A 24705-nucleotide genomic window follows, 5' to 3' on the forward strand; every position below is an offset into this window, starting at 1 on the left:
AGGGGGGGGGGGATAAAAGACACTTGTCATGTGTCGTCATTCCAGGAACAAAAAATTAATTACTGCCAAAACTGTCCACCAAAAATGACATGATCATAATACACAGCAGGTCCACCATCGTCCGTGCAGTTTCCTGGAGTAATCTAATCATCATCATTTACATGGACAAGTCTAATACTTTAATACTTAAAAAAAGGTTAATAGCAGAGAAAAAAAAAAACAGGAAACAGAAAATACGATAGAGAACATATGTTAGAACAGAGCTGAGAGGCTAAGAGAGAATCCCCATAACACATTACACCAGTAAGACCAGCTCCAAACCCACAGGTGGCCAGAGAAGGGGGGGTAAAGCAGCCTCTGCCTGGGTCCCCCCTGCGGGGCTGGGACCCGCACTAAAGATCTTACAACAGAGAGAGCAATTACTGAGTGTTAAAGCCGTGTCAAAGGCCTCATCTCTCCTCCGGGCCAAATAGGATCCTTCTGGGCGATCGTCCGGCTGAAAGCGCGAGAAACAGACACTCTATAGCTGCAGGTAGCGGCAGACTGCGGGGAAGCAGCCTGGTAATTACACAAGCAAGTCAAACAGACTAATCATACCAGCCCAGCCAGCAATTAAGCTAATGAGATGCAGGGAAGAGCCCGTATTTGCATACGACACATATGTGAAGGCAGAAGCAAATGGAAGGCGGCCGCAAGGTTGAGCGCGACCCGCGATTGTGGCCCAAACAGATACGAAACGTCCAAACATGAATTAATCGTGAAAATGCTTTAGCTTAAAATTTTACAGTTTGCTTTTAAACGCCTTCTGGTCCCTTGGAAGCATGCGAGTTGTGCGAGCGCAGCACGATTCCAGATGGGGCTCATGTTGTGGGTGGCCCAGGGCAGGAGGACAGATCCAGGGACTCACAGCTGGGCAGGGCCCGGTTATGCCAGCCTGGCAACGGGGAGAGGGGCCCCGTTTCCATGGGCCTCAGGACTGCCGGTCCCCACGAGGGCTCTCAAAGGGCTGCTAGCCGGATCCAGATGCCCCTCGTTCCTGGCTGCCACATTGAGGAGAGGCCAAACAGCAGAGATTGTGATGTTTTATCAAAAGGACAGAAGGCCAGCCAAAGGGGCCTTTATTAGCTCAAAGCTAACTTCCCCAAGTCTGGGAAAACTGCGTCCCTCCATCAAACCCCAGGGCAAGCTTGCAGTCACAGTGAGTGAAAACAAAACACACTCACTGCAGAAAAACCATGCAGAAACCACATCTCTATCAAGCGTAAGCCTTTCTGCAAATTCAAAACAGACTCCAATGCAAATGGTACTGATTCCCTCTACAGCCCTTACTGGGGCAGAGAGTGGACTGGCCTGTATGTCCTTCACCCAGTTCTCAGTGTGAAAACTGAGACAATCCCAGATTTCAGTGCGGTAAACTCCCCCGCTCTCATAACACAGCCAACCAATAGGAAGGATTTCAGTTTTCCAGGGGAATATAATAAGGCATTTTGCATACGAATACTCAGCTTTTAACCAGGTCATCCATACCTCACTAGTACTGAAGTTCCAACTCTTTAGAACGATTTAAAGTGTTACTTCACAAAGGCCACACTGTTACAGCAACTTGATTAAACCACCTTAGTGCTCATAAAAGACTTTAAAATTGAACTACACCTCACTATCAAAATATCACCTTCAAAAGGGGCAAATATGTCTTTCCTGCCACAAGACAAACTATTACTTAAAACACTCCCTTTTTCAAAACCTTTGAAGCCCTGCAGGTACAGCAGTCGAAGAAGATCGGCTGGTGAATGCCAGAAGCGGGTGGGAGAGCTTCTGCAGCATCTCTCTTAGCAACATCTACATCTAATTTCTCCTGTATTTTTCAGCACAAACAACGAACTGGACAAAGCGACTTGCAGTTCCGCATTTCTCCACAGCAAGGCACTGCACCCTCTTGACTAACGGACACTCCCCGCCCCTTTCCACACACTGGCGTTGGTAAAGGATGCGTCTGAAAGGCAGCTTTATTTTGACAAGCTGTGACCCAAACTCATCCTCTAACGGTTCCAGTCTGATAACCGAGAACTAAACACTGATGTCTGTCCCAAGGCTGATTTCAGTATATTGTTAACTGGCTTTCAACTGCAACGCAGGGTCGGGCCGTGCCAATGCTTAGTCATGCTTATTACTGAGCGCCGCCAGCAGTGGGCTCTGCAGTTCGGGGGCTTATAGCAGGACACGTGGGCCGACACCCTAAACCCAAGAACCAGCAGCGGGCTCATACTCAGGTGATGAAGATGAAGTACATCTGCAAAGTTTCTACCTCCAGGATCACTCAGGCCAAACAGTAGACGTGCAGATACATACTTCGGGGAGGAGCCAAACAAACACCAAACGAAAAGCGAACGAAAACCAAACGAAGCAGAATAAAAACAGTTGGCTGGTTTATGCTGACAAATGGTGTGGCTGATAATTAACCAGCAGGAAACAAAACCACTCGTAAAAACGGTTTGTCGTTTTACTACCAATTAATGGAATTTGTGAATAAACTCATATTAATAAAATTTTGAGCTGTGTGAACAAGTGAGATGGATCTGACCGAGCTGCACCTGGTAAGACTTAATTATACAGCCTCACTGCAGTTGAGTACTAGATACCTACACGCATCTACTGACCACATGGTAAAACTGAAACCGTACAGCAGCAAGAAGGAACAAGTTCTAACAGTGAAAGGGAGATAAGCACAGGGAGTGAAATTCAGAAAGTTGGATATCACAGTATAAACGTAAAAAATGACACGTGTGGCAATTGATGACTACAAATTCATATACAGTTCCTGAACAATATTTACAAATAAATCTATCTATATAAATATCTATATCTATCTATATATCATGTTTTTTGGTGATTTTTGGAAGAACTTATGATATTATCTCATTATTTGACAAACTGGCCACACAGCTTTGGAGCAAAGTTCCGCTTGAACTTCGCATAACCTTGCATGTGAATGAGCGTTTCTGGGCAGCATTAAGAGCGGCACTGTGATGATGAAAACAAGAGGTCAGATATCAGTGCACAACACAAGAGACAGAACCGCAAATCTGCCCTGATCTGGAAAGACTACGGCTCTTGCTGTGGAAAGCTGGCTGCCGTCTGAAGATCCATTTCATCATCTGCCCGATACTGACCTTCAGTGTTGATAGCAGTTTATATTACAACGTAACACACATCATGCATAGTGTGCGTTTCTCTCTCTCTCTCTAATACACACACACATTTATATTCTTATCTTTATGGGGACTCCATTCAATTCTAAGGGTATAACCCTAATTCCAGCTTTAATGCCCTTAACTCCCACCCAACCCTAAACTTAAGCACAAGTAGCCAAGGCTATTGGCGTTTTTAGTTTTTTGATTGAATTCACAGATTTTCAAAAACTGTGGACATCCCTGTGGGGGCCAAAAAAATCCCTGTGGGGGCCAAAAAATGCGTCCGAATGGTACAAAGTTACAGGTTTACAGAGGAAATCTGGTCCCCACAATGTAATAATTACAAACACAAACTGTACAATTCTCAGTATATCAACAGGTTTTGTGTTTATGTCCAATGAACACAGTGGTCTGTCTAGTATATCATAAACAAGCGGTTATTTCAATTATTTATAAACTACTGTTATAATTTTTTCCTTCTATCAAAGCTGAATTACACAACTTTATTAAAAAGAACATGGAGTAGGTAACAACAGCGACAGAATAGCTTCATCATCTCACATGACCTGAAATGAGCATTTATAAGAAAGCTGGGGACATGTTACACTTTTCTTGGGAGGGGGGGATAAATGACATCTTAGCAGTAACAAAAGGGTGATCAGAACTCTCAGAAAAATTGCAAATAGTGTTGCCATGGACACCTATCAAGTTATCAAGTGACATGGTTCAAACGTATTTGTAGGTTAGCATACAGACCTAGTAATTACCAGCAAAATATTCGCTGGCTGGCACATTTATTAAGTACAAGAAAATATATATATATAAAAAAAGTGCGGTTCTGAAAAAGAGCTCCAACTCGCTATGTAATCACAGTGTTTCACTGAGCTGAAAGTGGGCATTTTACTCCCCTAGAAAAGCGTACAAAAGGAAAAAGTGCAAGATCTGATGCGGGGAAAGGAGAAAAAAAAGAAAAAAGAAAAAAAAGAGCACATCTCTTTCCGTGGGGGAGGGGTGTCTTCACTGCTACCAGGAAGGAGAAGCAAACAGCTTAGTGGACTGAGACCGACCACTGTGTTCATTGGACATAAGAAACGCAAAACCGTGCAGCGAAACGGCAGAAGATTGAAAAGGCTAAATTTAGATGCGTGAGCTACGCTAAAAGCTTTGGCAGCTAAATTCAGTTAAAATCAGCCCAACACCATTTGTGCAGAGTGCTGTATATATGATTAAGTTAACCAATGACTGGGGCAAAGGTTTGCCATCTGTATGAATCTCATTTATGAAGCAAACACTGCACATTGTACCATAAAGACGGGGCTACAAATACTTTACCCGAACACCTTTTCCGTTCTCTCACGTATATATATATATATATATATATATATATATATATATATATATACACACACACACACACACACACACACACACACACACACACATACATATATATTATATATATAGGCAGTGAATTTTATACATGGTTTGCAGTAACACTATTATCAATCTGTATAATTTGGGAGAATATGAGGCATCACAGTAAAATAGCTATAGCTGTTTTCAGGTAGTTCTCTCTGCAGTCACATCAGTAGTACATGCCCACAGCCCCCAGACTGCCCCCCCTCACTCGCCCATTTACTGCGTCATTAATTCATTGATCTGAAATATTTCTGAAGCGTTCGTTGTCCATGTCGCCCCGCAGCGTGCCTTGAGCGTACTGAATTTCAGAACATCAGCACACCCCCCCCCCCACCACCCCCCATCGCAGATGAGCAGTGTACTCTAACACACACCCTGACAACCAATCAATTCACCCCTTCCACTGAAAGTCACATGGTGAGACACGGCACAGCTAGCACCAATCAAAGCAGCACAGCTTCAGATTTTTTTTTTTTTTGGGTGGGGGGGGGGGGGGGGGGGGGGCAGGCAGTCAGTCAGTCAGCATATAAGACAAAAGAGAGTGATCCAGCTACATTTGTCTTTTTATTTATTTTTTTCTTTTTATTTCAGACTGCTTTGATATATTTCATACATTTTCTGAGCACACAGAATGGTGTGATGCCCCCAAATGTACTGATTTATACACTATAAATGTTTAGTGTGAATTGCCCTTAAAAAAAAGTGTTTTAAAAAATTAAAACCTTCAAATCTCACAAAACCTTAATTTCAGTATATAAGCACATTTCAAGTAAAATGTTCCATATATCTTCCATATTACAATACGACTCTTGGCTGGATTTGTATTTGTAAGAAACAAATGTAAATATTACATTTAATAGCACCAATGAAGGACCACCGTGCTACTCAATGTCACACGATTTGGCTTTAAGCAAACCCCCCGTTGTAACTGGAAGGCGTCATTAGATGCAGAGCCGGAGATGCAGAGCACAGAGAGACCAGCTCACACTGCAGATGAAGTTTATTTCCTGTACAGTAGAGCTTTCATGCCCCGCCCTCAACAGCAGCCCTCAGTCACCCTGACAAACCACTCTCGCGTCCTGCCCGGCTCGCATGCAACACTTACTCCCCCCCCCGCCATCTCCTCCCCTCTCCTCTTTCTGGAGCCATAAAGTAGGAGCTGCAAAGCAGGGAATTGCTGAGAGGCGGGGAGGGCGATCAGCTGTCACCAAGCGGGACGGGGACAGTGCAGTCTTGACTTCCTCTGAAAGTACGTGGAGCTGAGCTGAGAGAGCATCACAGGGGATCAGGCAACAGGAAAAACTGCCATCCATTCCCAGTTTATCCACTGGATTCCTCATTCCACACTCGCGTGCGAGGAGCCGGTCCTCCTCCGTCCCAGAAGCCTCGCTATGCCGGACACGGTAAATCCCTGCATGAGCAGCCTGTCTAGGCCAGCACCCAAAGGACAGCTTGTTCCTAACCGGCAAAAATATAGCGCAAGCTTCCCCCAAACATTCAGCCTCTTTCCTTGCACAGCACTACTTCAAAGAAATTCCTTCCTTTACATCTCTAGGGCTCAGACACTATTTTTGACACAACATGCACCTAAATATTTCCTGCACCAGCAAAAAGAGTGGAAAAAAATTAAAATATTACTTTAAATTTGTAGCATTGCTGCCTCCATGAAGTCAGTGAAACGGCACTTGAGGGAATGGGGCTTAGAGCAGGTTTGCACACTATGGCATTTACCAGCACGGGAGGTGCTGACAGCGGGTGTGGGCAGAGGCACTGCATTTGAGAGGAAATTAAAGCGGGTGGGGGGGAGGAGGGGGGGGGCATCAGAGAAGATGGCTGCAACATGACATCTCTGACCTCAAAGAGCTTGGAGGAGCGAGGCGGCCTCGCTGCTAATAACAAACGGCCGGGCTGTGCCTGAGTGGCGGAGCTTACGAGGAGAGGGGGGGGGCAGCTTCTCTTAGGTGCACAGCCCCCTGCGTAAATGCTGCTGATGGATTTCAAACTGCACTGAGACCTCGGTTGATATTCCTCTCACACCACTTCCTGTCTCTTACCGCGGCACACAGTCACCCAGCGGAGAGATCTCACAGCAGGGATGGAGGAGGGCATGTACACACACACACACACACACACACACACACACACACACACACACACGCACACAGACGCGCACACACACACACACACACACACACACACACACACGCACACACACACGCACACAGACGCGCACACACACACACAGCCCAGAACCCAATGACATGCAACATTTCATAGCATAGGAAAGGTCTCTTTGAAGCATTTCCACTGGTACTAAATACCATGTCAAGATTCACCTGTATTCACTCGCTATCCCGAAGACGCACAGACAGACACATACACGCAGACAGACAGACACACACAGACAGACACATACACACCACACGTGTAAAAAAGACTCTCGCTTCTCTATCATGCCAATAGTGAACCGCAGACCAAACGCAGTACTGCATACAGCCTGGGAACGATACAATATTAACATTCAACAGAATAGTGAACACAAGTGAGCAACATACCTACAGAATTACCAGTAATGAATATAATACACAATTCCCCCCAAAATATTGCACAATTATTTATTTTCAAATGAATAAATGAATTAAAAAGATTGAGACAACAGGCTCAGAAAGCTGGTTCGTTTAAAACAAACAAACAAAAAAAAACTTTTACATATAAACGACCGTCAAGATCTTGTAAGCCTCAGCCTGTGTTTTAGAAAACTGTCCCCATAACATATTGGAAAACACAATGGCTCAGTGCTGCGGGTCCTTCCTGCGAGTCATTAGCAGGACAAACATCTCTCCTCAGAGAGTTTCTCCACTATCTGCTACAGTCCCAGTCAGCATTAGCACGCTGCCAGGGTAATCATTGGAAAAATAAGTGCACATAGCCTCCGGCAATTACAGAAGTAATGAAGTTATTGGTTTTTGAAATTGGACTGTAAAGCTGCGAGGCATTTTTCTCCTCAACCACCAATTATTACAAGGCAATACTAATGACACACTGCTAAATTGCAACCTCAAATGTGTTATTCGATAAAAAGCATTCACCTTCCTTTATTGTACACTGTCTGACTGAGCAGTCAGACAGAATGAAATGAGAAAGCACACTCCTCTTTGTTCATCTGAATAACCATCCATATGCTACCATAAAAAAAAAATAAATAATAAAAAAAAAACACAGAGAAAGCATGCAGAAGTGCCTCGTTGACCTGGCACATTTACGAAGCCCCTGTTCTGCTGGTTCCCAGAACACGGTGTTTTTGTGCAAAAGGAGAAGCTCTTCAAGACGACCACATGTCAGAAGGCACCTCTCGCCAAAAAGAGCCTCAGTTGAGCCCGGGCACAGTCCCTGAGCTGAGAGCATGCTGGCTCTGCTGTAACGTCTGCACGCGGCGGGTGGAACAATGCAGAGACCATGGCTGCCCCCCCGCCCCCCGCCCCCATGTTCTCATTGTGAAGGAGTCAGCACTTAGAGAGACCCGGCCTCCCCGGGAAAGCAGGGGAACCTTTGTGAATATCGAAAGGCGGCCCACATCCATCGCACAGCAAGGAAGAGCCGCACAGGACTGAAAGAGAGAGAAGTCTGTCTAATGTTTACTGCATGTTAACATCCATCCATCCATCCATCCATCCATCCATCCGGTGACCTATCCAGCAGCATAAAGAAAAGGATTTCTTCGCTCATAAAAATGGCATCAGGATTGATGCATCTGTAAGGATAGTAATAATAGCAGTAACTACGGTTATCGAATACAAATCGAGCTGTGATGGCAGCAATGGACTTTTTTGTACAAAGATTTGCCTTGTTTTCACTTAAAGTTTGGAAAATTGACAGCATTTTTCAAAAAAGTAACTGAAACTGATTTGTCCTTATGGGGGAGGCTGTAATGCTAAGAATTTATAAGTATAAGAATACTCAACTATTTCATTAAAGTGTCAGGCTAATGGCAGCGACAAACTACAATGCACACTAGACTTGGTTAAACCACTACGAGACTTCAGCTGCTATAAAACATAGTACATTTAAAAGTACACACCCATCACATGAATTTTAAAAGCTTTACCTCACATCATTTCATTCACTACATTAACATCACTTCATGTACCACGACAGAAGCCGCAACGTGCTGTGAGGCACCTCGCCTTCCCTGTAATACTGACATACTTTCAAAAGGAAGAGTCTGAAATTAGATCCCCCCCATATCTGCTCATCCTTGTAAAACAGTCACTTCACAGCACATCACGTGTGCTGGAACCTGCTAATCAGACCAACTGCACACTAAAAATTTTCGCTGAAACTGTGAAGCCGATCAGTGCTAATTCTGACTGCTTTGCCTCTGGTTTACAGGTTATAGAGCGAGAACAAACCTTTACTATAAGATCTGTGCCATGCTATTTTCTTACTTGTAACACTCGGCAGCTACAAATTATTATTTATAAGAATAGTTACAAAGATATATGAAGTGCAGTCTAAAAACTAATTATTGTGGTACATTTTGAGGTTGCATTGTGGGATTGGGTCTGCGTCTGAACCATGTTCTGAGTGTGGAGATTAAGCACTGGGTTTTGTTTTGGGTTTAAAGCCATTAAACAGGACTACATAACTCATTCTGAGGCAAATTATGTTCTGTTAATGATGTCATTGCCATTTACAAGTGACATATGACAAATGACAAAACGGGCACAGAGATAAAACAACCGCACACACTTCAAAATCAATTGAAAATCAATTATGGATGAAATGGGAATGGGGGATACTGCAAACTAATAATTAATATCTTAATCCGACCAAAAACACTGATGTTACACCCCTGCAGCCCTTACCACATGCGGCCTGGATGAAGCTAAACCTACTCTCCAGACACAAGTCAAGGTTGTTCATACGCAACAAAAATCAACATATGCAAAAGTAACCAATGAGTGCATCTCCTGTGCAAAAAGGGCAGAAAAAGGGGCAGATACTGATGTGACTGGTGTCCCTTTGTATGAGTGCGGACGGTTCTTGGCCAACATTTGCAGCGAGGAACACGGGATACCAGGAATGGAAGGGCACCTAAGGTCCAACCAGGAAGCACTTACATCCTCTCTGGCATGACGGTTCAGCGTCCACAATCATTACCGCCTTCCCATTTGACCAAATGCAGCATGTAGCTAAAGTGGTTACCTTTTCGGTAGGGCCAAATAGAAGCCCGGAAAGTTCTAGAGCGCTAAAACAGGGTCTACTGAACTACTGCCTCAAGCAGAGCCTTTCACTCCAGGAGGAGAAAACGCACGAAAAAAAAAGCTGAACACGCGCTGACCAAAGGCAATTCACTCACTGATAACCTTCACTGTGCACCATTAATATCGAGAAAAATGAAAGCACTGCAAGGACCATTTTGTAGTACTTTGGGACAATACAGAAATTTACATGAAAATACACATTTCAAAAACACTGCTTATTTAATAATAAAAAAACACTGCAGTATGACAAGTTGACAGCGCAAAGTGGAGGAAGGATCCCTCTATCACGTTCTCTTTCAAAAAAATGTACGAGAAGCCAAAAAAGCCAATTAGCAACACAAGCACATATTTCACAAATTTCCAGCACAAAAAGCCCAGGAATTAGTGCTTGTACTCACTAACATTTTAGCTAAAATGAAAGTCATTTACTCCTTTCCCCCCACACATAAAGTTTCTTCTGTTGGATTTCAATGTCTCAATCTTAATTAGAAAAAAATTGTTTAGTATTACTTGACCTAGCTCATTAAAAGAATCGCTTCAGTCATGAACGCGCCCCTGCAGGGGACCGGGAGGCTTCACCCGATCTGATTCACAGTCTGTTAGGGTAGAGTTGGCCCTCGGGCTCCCCCAGCTGCTCAGGGCACCAAAAACGGAGACAAGGGACCGAATGTTGTACTTCTACCTTCCGGCACACGCCTGTCACTCTCTCTCCCAGGCCCCAATAGAGCCGCCAGTACACAAGGGCCAAGGGCTTCTGAAAACGAGATGCACAGTGCCAGGGCTAAAACGTCCAGGGAGCCCCACTCCCCTGTCCTCAGAGATAATAAAGGCAGTAGCCATAATTCACACATAGGGGCCAACTTTATCATTAACCAATGGCGCGTTAAATCAGTGAGTGACAGGGAAGAGGTGGGGCTCTGTTTCACCCTATCAGCTGAGCTCGTGCCCCTGTGGCTCCGCCGTTGTATAAATGCAACATTTCTACAGATATACAGCCATAATTTAAAATATACACATTTTGAGACCTAAATTTCTAGGTACAAAGGTGAGGACAACAAGTGAAATTATGTGCTATCAGAGAGGACAGTACATCCCCGCCACACAGAGGACGGTACACTGTGACTTTATCATCCAGGTACAGATAACAGCACACTGTCACTTAATCCACAAAATATGCTATGATTATATGCAAGATGGTATACCTGCCACATTATCAATGAGACAAAGAAGAGTAAATGCATGAAATGAATTCCAAATCAGATTTACGAACTACTCAAGCCTGATGGAAATCCAAAAACCTATGTAACTAATTCTCTGCTAAACTACCCTGGGCCAAATGTTTAAGCCAAGACCAGCACTGACCGGACCAATAATGACGCACAATGGCCTCATGGGATGCCGCTGGAGGATTTCAGGGACAGCAAAGGAACAGCGGACATGGGGAAACACAGCAATAGCTTGGTTGGACGCTGCCACATCTGCTTGTGAAGCCTATATGTTATCATTCTGGCCCATAATACAAAGTACTGTAATCCCACAATGCCCTGCAGAGACCACTGACACACAAAATGGCTGCACACACCTGCTGTTCTTGTTGCATCGCATCAATGATTTCTGTAACAATTAAGAGCTTTCTAGTGCTTAAGATGGTCATTCACTGCAAAAACACAGCTAAACCTTGGAGCAGACGGGCATAATCTCAAAAAGCACACTTTAAGGAGTAACACTACAGACATCAAACAAGATCCAAAATAAAAGGACCGATGTTCCAGTCACACTGACCTCCCGGCAAGCTTTATCATTATGTCAAATGCCACACCTCTGCCCCATATCAAATGCTACATTAAACTCCTGGTCAGAGGCAATATTATCTCCTCTGCCGACGAGCTGTACAAAAAGAGTCATTTTTTAAAGAATTACTTAGCTTTTTGCAGCAGTTTACAATCACACGAGTGCTGCATTTTTAAAGGTAACCTCAAACAGAAAGCTGTGATGTCCTAGACAAACAACGTCACCCCTGTTCTAATCAAATGTCTGCCATGTAAATAAAAATCAAAGAGAAACACATCCAACGTCTGAAAAATAATTGGGGGGAACAATGGAGATGCTCTTCTCGGTGCAACAACCCCTCCCCAGAGACCCGGCAATGAAAGAAGACACACAGCTTAATCCCTCATCTCTGTCACTTTCTCCCACTGGATTCCCCCGAGGCAGAATTTTAAACACGGCCACAATACAACAGAAACACCTCTGTGTGTGTGTGTGTGTGTGTGTGTGTGTGTGTGTGCGCGCACGCGCGTGTCCATTCGTGTGTGTGTGCGTGCACGCCAATTAAAAGCTCGCAGAATCCCCGGCTCAGTCACCCACCTGCTTTTCGCTCAGTGCTGTGATCTTAGCTTGAAGTTCATGAAGCTGCTTCTTCAAATCGGCGTTCTGCAGATGAGAGGAGAAGCTTGTTAGAGCATGTATCTTTCAACACTCTTCCTGGAGGGCACAGTATGTCAGCAAGAGACTTCAGCCACATTCCACCATGGGGGGGGTGCTTAAAACAGTAAAAGAATTAAAGCAGTTTTGCGCGGTGAATCCTGAATGATTAGCCCCGGTGCTGTATCCAGGTGCGATAGTTCTCTCTCTGGAAGGGAATGAGGAATTACTATTAAGAAGCACTTAAAGTTTAACTGCTGTGTCCCTGAGGATTTACAATGTTTCTCTAAGGGAGGAGGGACTCGCATGCTCCCGAAAGTGATCAAAAAAATCTGTTTCATGATCTTCTTGGAACGTGTTTCATGTCTTCCCCAGTTCTCCTTTAGAATTACCCATTGAAACTGTAAACTTGATGCAGTAATGTACTGAATGCCACAGATATGAATATGTTAGTCAGAACTGCCAGAGCAGTGAGCAAATTCCTACTTCCTGCCAGCCAATTGGCAGTGAGATATTAAATATTCATGAAACAATCCCAGAGGTGTGATTTATGCAGATTTACAGTCAAAACAAGCCTGGTTTTAAAATGTACTATTGTTCAATATTATCTGTCAAACATCAATGTAGAAAAATCTAATAAATAAAATTAATAATTTGATAAATGAAACTTGTTTATCTATGATATTAAAATAAAAGCTCATTATTCAATGTGTATTATTTTCACTTTTTCTGCATTTCTGCTTGGCCCCGATGTGGTTTAGAAGGACTCAGGCAAACAGAAGATAACAGTATAAGGAAAGTGTATCTGTTTCCGACTATCAGCGTGGGTCTTTCCGCCCCCACACCTCTGAGAGAAGCTCAGACAAGAAACCTGAGCTTCCCTCAGGAGCAGGAGTGGGAAAGCCAGGCTTGTAGCACTGCCGCTGCTGGTTCTACCAGGCTTCAACACGTTTCAGCCTGAATCTGGCCTGCCACTCAAAGACAGAAGGCATCCCCTACTTCAGCTGAGACGCATGGTGGATGATTCTCATTTTCATCCGTCGCACCGAACCAAGTATTTTTTTTTAGGCTGTCCAAAATAAAATTCTCATCTCGCAGGCTGACTAGCCCCCCAGCTAAGGACTCGGAGACAGCTTAAAAGGATGAAGGAAAGAGAAGATAAAAATAAGTTCGGAAAAATATGCCTAAAAAATGGATTTTGGTTTCTGTTAGCATCCTTCAATGTACACCCCTGGGGGGTATGAACAAACTAGAACAAAGAACGGAATTAATAATGTACCTTCATCACTTCTGTGTTTACCCAAGAAAGGGGATTTAAATCTTTGGCTATGAGGAACCCCAGACATGCAAAACAGGGCAACCAGAACACTCCCTAAATAATCAATCCTTGATGATGAGCAAGAGAAGTATTTAGATAGTTATTATACTAGGAAATGATTAGACGCCATCTCATCTTCACTCTACTTATCAAACCAGGAAGTAATACCCAGGCTAGCCCTTAGCAAGCCTGCAAGAAGCTTGGACAAAGTAGAATGCGCAGCTTAGTAGAAGAGCAGCATAAAACCTGCACTCAGCTCAACTGCAAGGACGCCGGCAGAGAAAGCAAGCAAAGCGGAAAGTGCTTTCTGCCAAGAGTAAATGAGGACGGCACCCATCCCTGACAAAAGAGGGACCCAAACCAGAACGCCTTTCTTCCCCACTAACAGCCACAACTCAAGCTCTCTAAACTACCTTCAGTACTAGTGAAGGACCAAAACCTCTATATCAGGGGTCTCCAACCCCGGCCCGCACAGCTTAGTTTTTTCCTTATTCAATTCAAGAATTGGGTGATGATTACGTATGTTAAATGTGAGGAAACCCAACAGTGTGCAGGGCTGGATCCCCTGCTCTACATGCCAACCCAGTGCATTTAAACACATCAAAACTTCTTCACAAAGGCACTGGGAAGTTCCCCTGACACTCAATCTTTCACGTTAATGGCATTATAAACTGATGGTAAGCAATTGCTCATTTTCTTCCTGACACATGGACACACACTGGTAGGTACATGACTGAAATTTCCAGGATGCCTTCCAACATCGTAAATAAATGGCTCCACGTGTGTACAGTGAAGTTAGCAGATCATTTATCCAGGGGACACGCAGCAAAGATGGTATGCACGGGATGTTGTGGAGTGAGAGAGGAGGATGCAGAAATGCATTCTGATTGGTCCATGCATAACTGGTTCTTACCTGTGGATCCTGCTTCATCTGGGCAACTAGTTTCTATGACAAAAAGAAAAAACTGAATGAACTGCAATATCATGGAAACGGGAGTCATTCTGAAAGATTCGTTCTGTGACGAGTAGAGCACAATTTGTATAGTTCTACCCGATCTGTACGGCGTTTTCCATAGCAGTCTATTTCAAGGTGCTACAAACTTTGCACACAGCAGCCCCTACAGTCAAAGACTAGTACTGCAGCATGTGTATCTCACTATCCCTCTGAGAATTGAACTGAAACTGATATATTGTTATTTACAGCTTGTGACACTTATGTTATAGTTTGGCCCACAGACTTTGTTAAAGAGTCTCACAATTTCTCAGAACAAGTAAAGGCCTCAATGACTAAAGTTAGCCAAAGAAAAAGAGGAAATTCTGAACATTGCTGGTATCCTGCACATATTCTTCTGACACGTTCAAAGTGAGTTGCAATTTAAAACACAGGGAGTACTATTGGAAATGGCATTCTTGACTGTTTTTTTAAAGATCACTTAGTAGTCCAATGCAAGAAATTCTCCTCAACATAGTTATGTGGCCTGGCTAATGACTTGTGCACTGAAACGTCTATACAGAACAACATGTGGTCAAAGCCCATTCTCTCAGGCAAAATACCACACATAAAGAGGGAATGGGTGAAATTTGCACTTCTAACCATACAAACCTTCTGAACAAATACGCACGCCCAAGCTTCAAAGCACAAATATATCATAAGGTAATGTTTTCATGAGTGAAAAATGGGGGGTGGGGGGGCAAGTACAGTTAGGGATGTCTTGGGGCAAATACATCTAAGAACTTAATTTTGTAATTAAATAATTATGCCAATTTAAAAAGTTCTACCAAGCCTTATTTGCAGATGAGGAATAAGAGAAAAAGTAAATTTACAAAGACAAGTAAACATGTTTGTAGCTTACAGGCCTCATGATGAAGTACTCAGCATTTTGCATTATTACTGAGATTTTTAAACAACAAAAAAATAAATACAAACAGCTTTTCAAAATGATCAGACTAGTGCAAGTGTATTAATGTATGCTTTTCCAGAAGTGCAGGTAATACAACAGTACACAGAATCATGAGATATGACAGGGTACCAGTGAGACCTCTATGGTAAAGAAAAATGTACGGTCTTCTCCAGTCATCCAGGATTTGAGTCTATTCTCTCCCCATCACCCCGCCGCACTCCCTGATTAGACGCCTACAGCTTCGCTCCGGATCAGCACACGTTTCTCAAACAGAGAACGTCTTCATAAAGGTGAGATCTGTCGTGCCTTCATTACCTGATGGATCTGTATTTCCACTTTCAGGGCGTCCTGTAGCGTTTGTAATTCCATCATCAGTCCCTTCTGTCTGCACGTCAGTCCGGGTGAGCTTTCAGCCTGCAGAAACGCAAGAGAAAAAAAAAGGTGGTGTGACCATTGGCTTCCCACCGACGTGAATTCATAGTCCTATGCGCACGGCCCCGCTTACCTTAATTGCCAGCAAACAGAGTACTGCATACACAGATGCTGAATCAGAGACTACGGGGTGCCACTTACAGCACGACAAACGATTATGTCCACCATAAACGTGACAGAATCGAATTATAAAGCATTACATAAATAAAACACCACATCTCAGGGACAGGTGTCAGTTCATGCCATTAAATATCAAATATTGCACCTGACAGTTAGAGGAGCATGTATTGGCACCGATCCAGACTTACTAGACAGATCAAGTATTGGTCAAACGTGACTGATCCACGCCTGATACATACTTATTTAGTTTTTGGATGTCAGTGAAGAGATTTCCTATTCCTGGTTAAATCGATTTGTACAATCAAAATCGATCACAATCGATCCCATTTTCACGGCATTGAGGCTGAACCCTAACGCTGCCACTCAGTGGGTGTGAGAGCAGTGATTTCTGCCTGCTGTGTTGTCACACGCATACCCTCTGCAGTCGGGGAGCGTTAGAACATCAGAAAAGAGGGTCACTGGAAGTATTTCACGTTTTTATCAAGTAGCACAGTAATTTGCAGTCTTCATAAAAACAAAGTTTTGAGAGGTGGAAGCAGTGTTTAGTGGAAAATTCCAGTAAAGAAAAGTGTACACAATAGTGCAAGACAACGCGAGTAATACGCAAAGAAAGCACTGGATCCTTTGGGAGTCGTTGGAGAAAAATTGTGGGGCTTTTTACGCATTCGCCACTTGCATATCCTCACTTTCCACAGAAACGCTTAAAACAAGATGTACAGACATGGAGGAACAGTACATTATGCATGTTTCTAGTAGCCTAATTAAAGACTGTTTGGTGTACATTATTTCATTGGTATTTACTAGTTAAACTTAATATTTTAATGTAATAAAAGTATAAAATTTAAGTATAAAAGAGCTCTTGTATCGGAATCTGTATCGGCAGTTGTGTGTCGGAATGGGATCGTCCCATCTCTACTGCACAGATTAAATTTAATCCACACAAGCCTTTAAGAAACTGAAGCACCCAAACTTATTCTGCACTGTTAATGAAAGATCTCTCATAAACAATAGCTCTCATAGACTAATAGATAAGACACGTGTGGTTTCAGTCATACATCATCAAGCTGGTAGCCTGCACCAAGTACTTGGGGGAAAAAAAAGGCAAATTAACAGAATTATTGGAGTAACTGCATTTGCTGGCCGAAGCATTTGAGGATAGATTAAAAGTATCCATAACTTTAGACAGAGACAGATAAAAACCATGATCCATACTGTTGTTGGGGAATCATTTGGACCGACTTCGTCAGAGTCATCAAAGCAGGATTGTTGTGGGCACCAGTTCACACTATCGCATGTGTAATTAATCAAAACTGTAACCCAAACTCTAAAGCAAATCTCGAAAGCCAACAACAAAAGTGATTCAGGCCAAAATGGGAGCCTTCGTGTATGGTCACACCTGTCCATACTACGAGACTACAGACTCTGACGTCAAATGAGCCGCTGCAACCTGTCCACCAACCGCTCCGACTTGACACAATGGACGAGAAGCGTCTACAGGGAGCCCGTAAAAAGGCCAGCAAACCTGCCATCTGTTGCTCCCATTCCATAGGAGAAACAGGCCTGGGTTTCCATGCTTGTGGCAGATGGCCTCCCTGCCGCAAACGGGAGCTCTGACTCAGCCGGGCTCGGGCCGGATCCACCTTTCGTGGAGCCGACACCGGTGCCACAGCGGAGCAGAAACCGCAAGGCGCTGGCAGAAGTTTACAAAAGCCTGAACGGGGGGGTCTAATGCTGCCTAATGCTGCAAATGCTAGCAGTGCTAGCAAAATTAGCAGCAACGGTGTCCCAAGTCTCCGTTACAAAATGCAAATGGGTGCCTGCATACTAAAGGAGGGATCTCACAGTTAGCAGATATTCCCAATGAATACATTACAGCCACCTAATCCTGGGATATTTTCAGTACTTTTTGCTGTCCCACTGAATGTTTTACCGAGGAAATTCAGGTTACACCACGTTCAGAGAACTGCAAAATCCTGACTCTTATCCTCCACGATCAGTTCTAAAGCCACTAATTCTAGAAATACAACATATAACATTAACTTTCCATCAAATGAGTAAAATTAGGTCCATTCCAAAGCAATATATAAAGCAATAAAACACATAAGCCAGTTTAAGCTTATTACAAATGTTTTAATGGGAAATTACATGCACTACGTACATGAGGGTCCCTAACTTAGCTCCAAAGGCACACATTAAATACTGTATTTGATTACTGTGTTATTTCTACCAGTTATTAAATCAATTACACATGCAATTTTGCAGTCACACAAAAGTGCTAAAAAATCAGTAATATAAAGTAATGCTCCAACAAGTTACTTGGAAAGTAGGACTGAAGCCATGATTGGCTTTTTAAACACAGGAAAATGTTTTCCATCTTACCTTCACACCCTCTCCAGTTTTGAACACCATCCAAGTTGCCTCAGGGATACAGCTGGACACAAGACAATCAAATCAGACTTTACCATCATTTTTTACCTAGATGTCAGCCTTTCAGAGACGGCTCTGTAGGCCAGAATCTACCCACAAAAATAACTTGTGAATAATTACAAAATTCTACAAGGCAGTGTCTTCGCAATTTGTTCTGTTGCAGTGACTGTAAAGACATTATGACCGGTATGCTCACTGCCAAAAATTGTGCTGGCTCTGTGGAAGAATATATGAGATTATAAAAGTTTCACTCACTTTTTCTTCTTGAAACGATCTGAAATTACTTCTACTACAAAAGAACTTTGATAAAAAATAAAAAAAAACTTTAACCCAAGCTAAAAGGAAAAATAACTCAATTGTTAATTTTCGGTGCGAGTGAGTGTAGTAGAGTGAAAAGTGGGGCCAGCAAGAGCAAAATCGGGCAGTGCGTCAGCCGTCCTGTGTGACAGACTGCCGAGCAGGGCTGGATGCCAAAAGAACAATAATAGCAGGACTCACCACCTGGCGGGGAAATGGTCCTCTGCTCTCCAACTCCTGCAAGACAGGAGACAGCGTTAGGGGTGGTCACCAAGAGAGGCGATGGTGACCCATTACACAGAGCTTGCACCCCTTCTAACAGGTTAGGGGTGGTCACCAAGAGAGGCGATGGTGACCCATTACACAGAGCCTGCACCCCTTCTAACAGGTTAGGGGTGGTCACCAAGAGAGGCGATGGTGACCCATTACACAGAGCCTGCACCCCTTCTAACAGGTTAGGGGTGGTCACCAAGAGAGGCGATGGTGACCCATTACACAGAGTTTGCACCCCTTCTAACAGGTTAGGGGTGGTCACCAAGAGAGGAGATGGTGACCACCCCTTCTAACAGGTTAGGGGTGGTCACCAAGAGAGGCGATGGTGACCCATTACACAGAGCCTGCACCCCTTCTAACAGGTTAGGGGTGGTCACCAAGAGAGGCGATGGTGACCCATTACACAGAGCTTGCACCCCTTCTAACAGGTTAGGGGTGGTCACCAAGAGAGGAGATGGTGACCCATTACACAGAGCTTGCACCCCTTCTAACAGGTTAGGGGTGGTCACCAAGAGAGGAGATGGTGACCCATTACACAGAGTCTGCACCCCTTCTAACAGGTTAGGGGTGGTCACCAAGAGAGGCGATGGTGACCCATTAGCCAGAGCCTCCACCAGTGATTGGTATTTAACCAGTTGTCAATGTAACTGTCTCTTATAAATTAGTACCCAGACTAATTATGGTGGTGAACCCATACACACCACTTTATGCATCTTACAATCTTAGGTTTCTTCATCTTGGCCAATTAACCCCATATGAATTTCTTGTATATACACATATATAAAACATACAAATACAGCCAAATGTTGCGTGGCCAATTCGTAAAATAAAAACACTACACTAATTGACTACGTTACAATTTAGGCAGAATATGGGCAGATGAACAGCTTTTATTAGTGTTGTAAAACAGAAGTGGCATCAATGCATGTTTCGTACCAATACATCTGTTATACCCAGGGATGGACATAACTGTCTCGTAAGTACGCAATCACCTTTAAAAATGATACGTGCGACAATCGAATGTTTGTAAAAACGCAAACGCACACTTATATTATTTGCATTTGTGTTACTATGACAAGAAAATAGCTTGCATTTTAACCTGAATACCACAAATGAAGTAGAGTTAGCATACAGAGATTAAAGTTCATTATATTTTGTTGTCATTTCAGCACAAATGCACATAAAATAAGTATGAAGTTACACTGTTACGTGTGACAATCCATTGTGGTATCGTTTTTAAAGGTGAATGCATACTGGCAGTTATGTCCATCGCTGGTTATGTCTGAGCTCCAGTCTGGGCAAGACCAATCACCAAATACACTTAACTGGCACACAGGAAACGCCAAAAATCAGCCATGTTTAACAATCCACAACATTAAAAAAAAAAAAAAAAAAAAAAAGAATCCGATCAATTGGTTAATTTTTAAATTATATGATCAATATCATTGATTACAGGACTGCTAACGTCCTGGCCTTTACAGTTAATTCATTTATTAGCATTTGACCACTAATAATATTCACTCATTAAACTTTTGCTGCCTCTGATTTTTAAATGCTTTTCCTGTCCCTTGGTACGACACAGAATCATAATGAAGTTAACCCTGTAAATTCAGGTACAAGCATAAAAGTAAGAAAGATACAGTAAGACTGACCACTTTTCTTAATACTATCCACTACAGTGCATCTCACCAAAACATTTGCAAAGGAAGTAATTCATTTGCAGCTGGGGGGAAAAAAAACTTGTTAAACGTGGTTTTAAAAACTATTAGCTCGTGTTCAACAGCTTCTTTCAGCTGCAAAAGAGATCATGCAGCTTCACTATATTTTTTCTTTTCTGTCTAAACATGATCTTTACGTCACCGTTAAATTAACAACATCACCAAACTCTCTGCATGGGTGTGTCTAATCTGATAATCTTGAACAATGCTGCAAGATCCCAACAACCTTAGTTTATAAACAATCACCTCAGACAGTGACAGTAATGACTTGGTGCTAAAGTCAACGCAGACATTGTTTATGTGAGACCTTATTGCCACACCTTCTGCTCAATGACGTTCCAACTTCACATACAAGACATCAGACTCAGTAGCTGTTTTAATGAAAAGCTAATTAACATGTTATGCACAGAGAGCAATACTGTTGCATATCAGCCATACTTTCCGGCTCCCAAGACAGATATTCTACCTCTGAAACTTTAAAAGCCACATTACAGCTAGAAAAATGAGCTGGCTGATGATGTGAGGCGATTCCTGATGGTTCACATCCTTGATGTTTTACCCAATTCGCAAAGCCACCTTAAATGGCCCTTTACTCTGGCATAAATATACTTCAACAAGTCAATAAATTAACAAAGAACCACAGACCATCTGAACTTGAAATTCACAAGTTTGTTATATTTACAAAGAATATCTTAGAACAACTTCTAACATTCTCAAATTTTACATGATAAAACTATATGCTATACTCAGCCCACCTACTGACTTCAGGTTCTTTAATGTGGGACTGAAAGTCAGTAGATTATAAGTCTTACACTGGTCCTAAATAAGAAGGCATTTCAAAAACCAGACAATATTTTCCACAATGTTCCCAGTACCTATTCACTGATCAGAGCCTGTATTTCATCATATAACTGACAGTTGTGTATTTGCTTTTCTTCTTATCAAAGATGGTGTCAAGAGCAATATGGCAACCTGAGGCAAGAACAGACATTTTTTTTCCTTCCAGATTCATCAATGTGCACTTTCATGCCAATGACAATTGAGTTTCAAGAAGTTTTACAAATCTGAAAAGTCGTATAGTAAACTGCTATCTGTACTGCAAACAGAAACTGATTACAATGTCTAATAAGTGGCTTCAATCTAATTTAGGAAAGCTCAAGAAGAGAAAACAAATCTTATTCCGTAAACAGACATCACCGAGTGTCTTGTTAATACTAATGAACCAGACGTCAGTTACAAAAAAAATACTTGATATTTCAGATATTCGTTATCACACAGTTAATTTCCAATTATTTCAAAAACCTTCATAAAGTACTCCATATTTAGTATGTCTAGATTGGCCAGTGCTACACAACTCATAATGCATGTATCTGTAAGTTAAGTATTGAACTTATAATAACCAATTGGCCATGATGCATGTATTTGTACGTTAGGTATTAAACTTGTAACAACCAAGATAAGCTACATAAATAACAAAATCACGATATACAGCAGTTAAGAGGAAAATGCTTATATTTGTGTTGCATCTTTCCACCGGATAATTGCTACATTATTTCAAACCCTTGCATACCAATCTCGACAAAACACTGTTGGGAGCTGAAGAGTTACACTTTTATTGATAGGACGTACCTAAATTCCGCAGTCTACTAAAAAATTCACTTGTGGTAACCATAACTAGTTATTTATTGTTAATATTGCCGTGATATGGTTAATAAAGAAAAAATGGTAAGCAACTAATATACTGGCCATCAAAAATGTAACGATCGAATAGAAACGTTGTTTATTACTTTGATAAACAGACGCCTACAGGTTATTAAAATAAGCCCACTAGAAATAAAAGGTGGATAAAACATCACGTATAACAAAAAAATGTGCCTACAGTTTTATTATGCAATAGCGGTCTGGAAAAGGGGCAATTAATTGGCACGCTCGCCTACCTGGTGCACAATAACCAGTCAACAGCAAACGACTTTAAAGTGATTCAAACAAAGAAGGGAAGTGGAATAAAATGCGAAAAGCGAAACATTTCGCACTTAAATAGCCGCGCAGTGAAATGCCACCAGCTTCCAGTGATATAATAAATAAAAAAGCGAAAGGCCTAGCTAGCTTGGAGGCTACCAATACGTGCAAATACAAGCCCGGTGTCTTATTTCTTTAAATGGGAAGCGTTACAATTAAACGGCTGCACCAGCAGGGAGGAGGGGGGGAGGCGTCCAGCGAAGGCGCATAAATAAATAAATAACGTCCGGACGACTTGACGCAAAGTAGTGATTAAGTTGCCCGAAGATCATCTGCCCTGCTAGCCGGGAGTTCTCTCTGCCCCGATCGAGGTGCGCTTTCGGCTTACGATCCGTTCCTCGGCTGCGAGCCCATCAAGCCGCACCGCCGATCGCCCGCTTCACGTTAACTTGGGTAACGAAATACCCCTTTTTTGCCCCAGCGTCCGGCAAGTTACATAGTTGCGCTCCTGTAACAACCCCCCCCCCCCCCCCCCAAGACAACAAGACGCATGTAGCTAGCCGAGTACCAGCGTTACACTGTACATACGGAGAACAACCAAAATCATCAAGTATACGTTGTGACTGATCGCGACAATAAGATGAAGGATCCCGCTACACTGTTTTTTTTTTTTTTTTTATTTAAGTGGCATATCTTTACTGTTCCAGGTATTTTATTCCCCCCCACAGGCAGAAAGCGTGCGTAATAATTTTTAATATTCGATAGCAGCAAGTTAGATCTGCGCCTCAGCGGTTCGTTTCCATTCGTCCAATAGCTATGCACTTAGAAAAATATCACTCAACTCCTAAATACGGATAAATGAACAAAACCGGTAAGACGGGGACCGCTTTACCTCGCCCGAAACACTCAAGCGGTGTGTGGAAAAACAGCCGTGCCGCCCCAAAAACCGAGCAGGACTCCAACAGGGAAATAAACAAAAGTTCTTATAATATAAAGACCCCGAGGTGCACTTACCCTCCTCTCTTTTACTCACTTGAGCAGCAGTCAACCCTCCTCTCCTCACAAATTATTTAAATAATTATTTACAAACACCCCCGTATCTCTGTACCTAATCCTTTCCCAAATATAAAATTATTACGCCGACGTCTAAATAACCCCCCAATGAATATGATCAGAGTTTTCGTTTCAATTTATTTTTTTTTATTTAATTTGTCTAAAAAGAGAGAAACTGAGATACAAAACAAGAACTCTTCTTCAATCTCATTCACCCCCGGCCTGAGCACCTTAGTTATCAATGCGCGCAGGAAGAAGGGGAGAGAAGGAGGCAAAAAAAACAGTGAAATAAAAGACGATAAATGGGATAATGGCGGCGCCCTTGTCTTTGGCGGCGATGGAATGAGCATTAAGTGAAGGTGCTCGTTTCGACGATCGCCGCGTACGGGAAAGAAAATGAGTTTGAAAAAGAGAACTACTTTGTGTGACGGTGCGGCGAATTTATTTCACTTTGCCTAAGGAACGGCGGTGCTGCGACTGCCATTGCCTAGGGAAAAAACCCGGATGTAAAGTCAGCAAAACTCGTCTGGAGTGAAGTTACTCACTTAATGTAGTGCGAAGAAGTACGCGGAACATGCTGTGGATGGTACCGCTGCTGGGTTCCCCCCCCCCCTCTCCCGATCGTGCTTTCTCTGACTGCGTGTTTCTTCCTAACAGTCCGATGGGGACCGACACGGGTGCAGGGGATGAGCAACGGGGTTTGCGATTCAGTTTAATACGGAAACCCCGGCAGCGGATCGGATGTCGTTCATTAAGCGCAAAAAACCGGATGAGTTGCAGGAATAAGAACAAAAGCGAGCTGCCGTTTAACAGGTAGCGCGGACTGTAGGAGCAAAATGACGGGGATGGTTGGCGGGGTGGGGTGCAGCTCACGTCGCTTTTTTAACGCAACCCGCCTGCTTTACGTGC

General features: G+C 42.9%; 1 protein-coding gene across 5 annotated transcripts in view; it reads right to left on the reverse strand.

Annotated features, from left to right (window-relative positions):
- The window catches only part of LOC125751771 (PHD finger protein 21A-like), a 44105-nt gene extending 19615 nt beyond the window's left edge, over window positions 1-24490 (reverse strand). For 3 of the 5 annotated variants that reach the window (XM_049031034.1, XM_049031033.1, XM_049031035.1), the window contains exons 1-6: window positions 23758-24044; window positions 18995-19030; window positions 18449-18500; window positions 15833-15931; window positions 14530-14562; window positions 12242-12307 (exon numbers count right to left, since the gene is read on the reverse strand). In XM_049031034.1, coding sequence (XP_048886991.1) covers window positions 12242-12307; window positions 14530-14562; window positions 15833-15931; window positions 18449-18478 — 228 coding nt within the window. In that variant the 5' untranslated portion in view covers window positions 18479-18500; window positions 18995-19030; window positions 23758-24044. Of the gene's footprint in view, window positions 1-12241; window positions 12308-14529; window positions 14563-15832; window positions 15932-18448; window positions 18501-18994; window positions 19031-23757; window positions 24045-24341 lie in introns of those variants that run through there. The other 2 variants (XM_049031036.1, XM_049031032.1) reach the window with 2 other exon arrangements.
- Between the last annotated feature and the right edge of the window lie 215 nt (window positions 24491-24705).

This window comes from Brienomyrus brachyistius, chromosome 11 (genome assembly GCF_023856365.1).
Source record: "Brienomyrus brachyistius isolate T26 chromosome 11, BBRACH_0.4, whole genome shotgun sequence".
Classification (NCBI taxonomy): Eukaryota; Metazoa; Chordata; class Actinopteri; order Osteoglossiformes; family Mormyridae; genus Brienomyrus; species Brienomyrus brachyistius.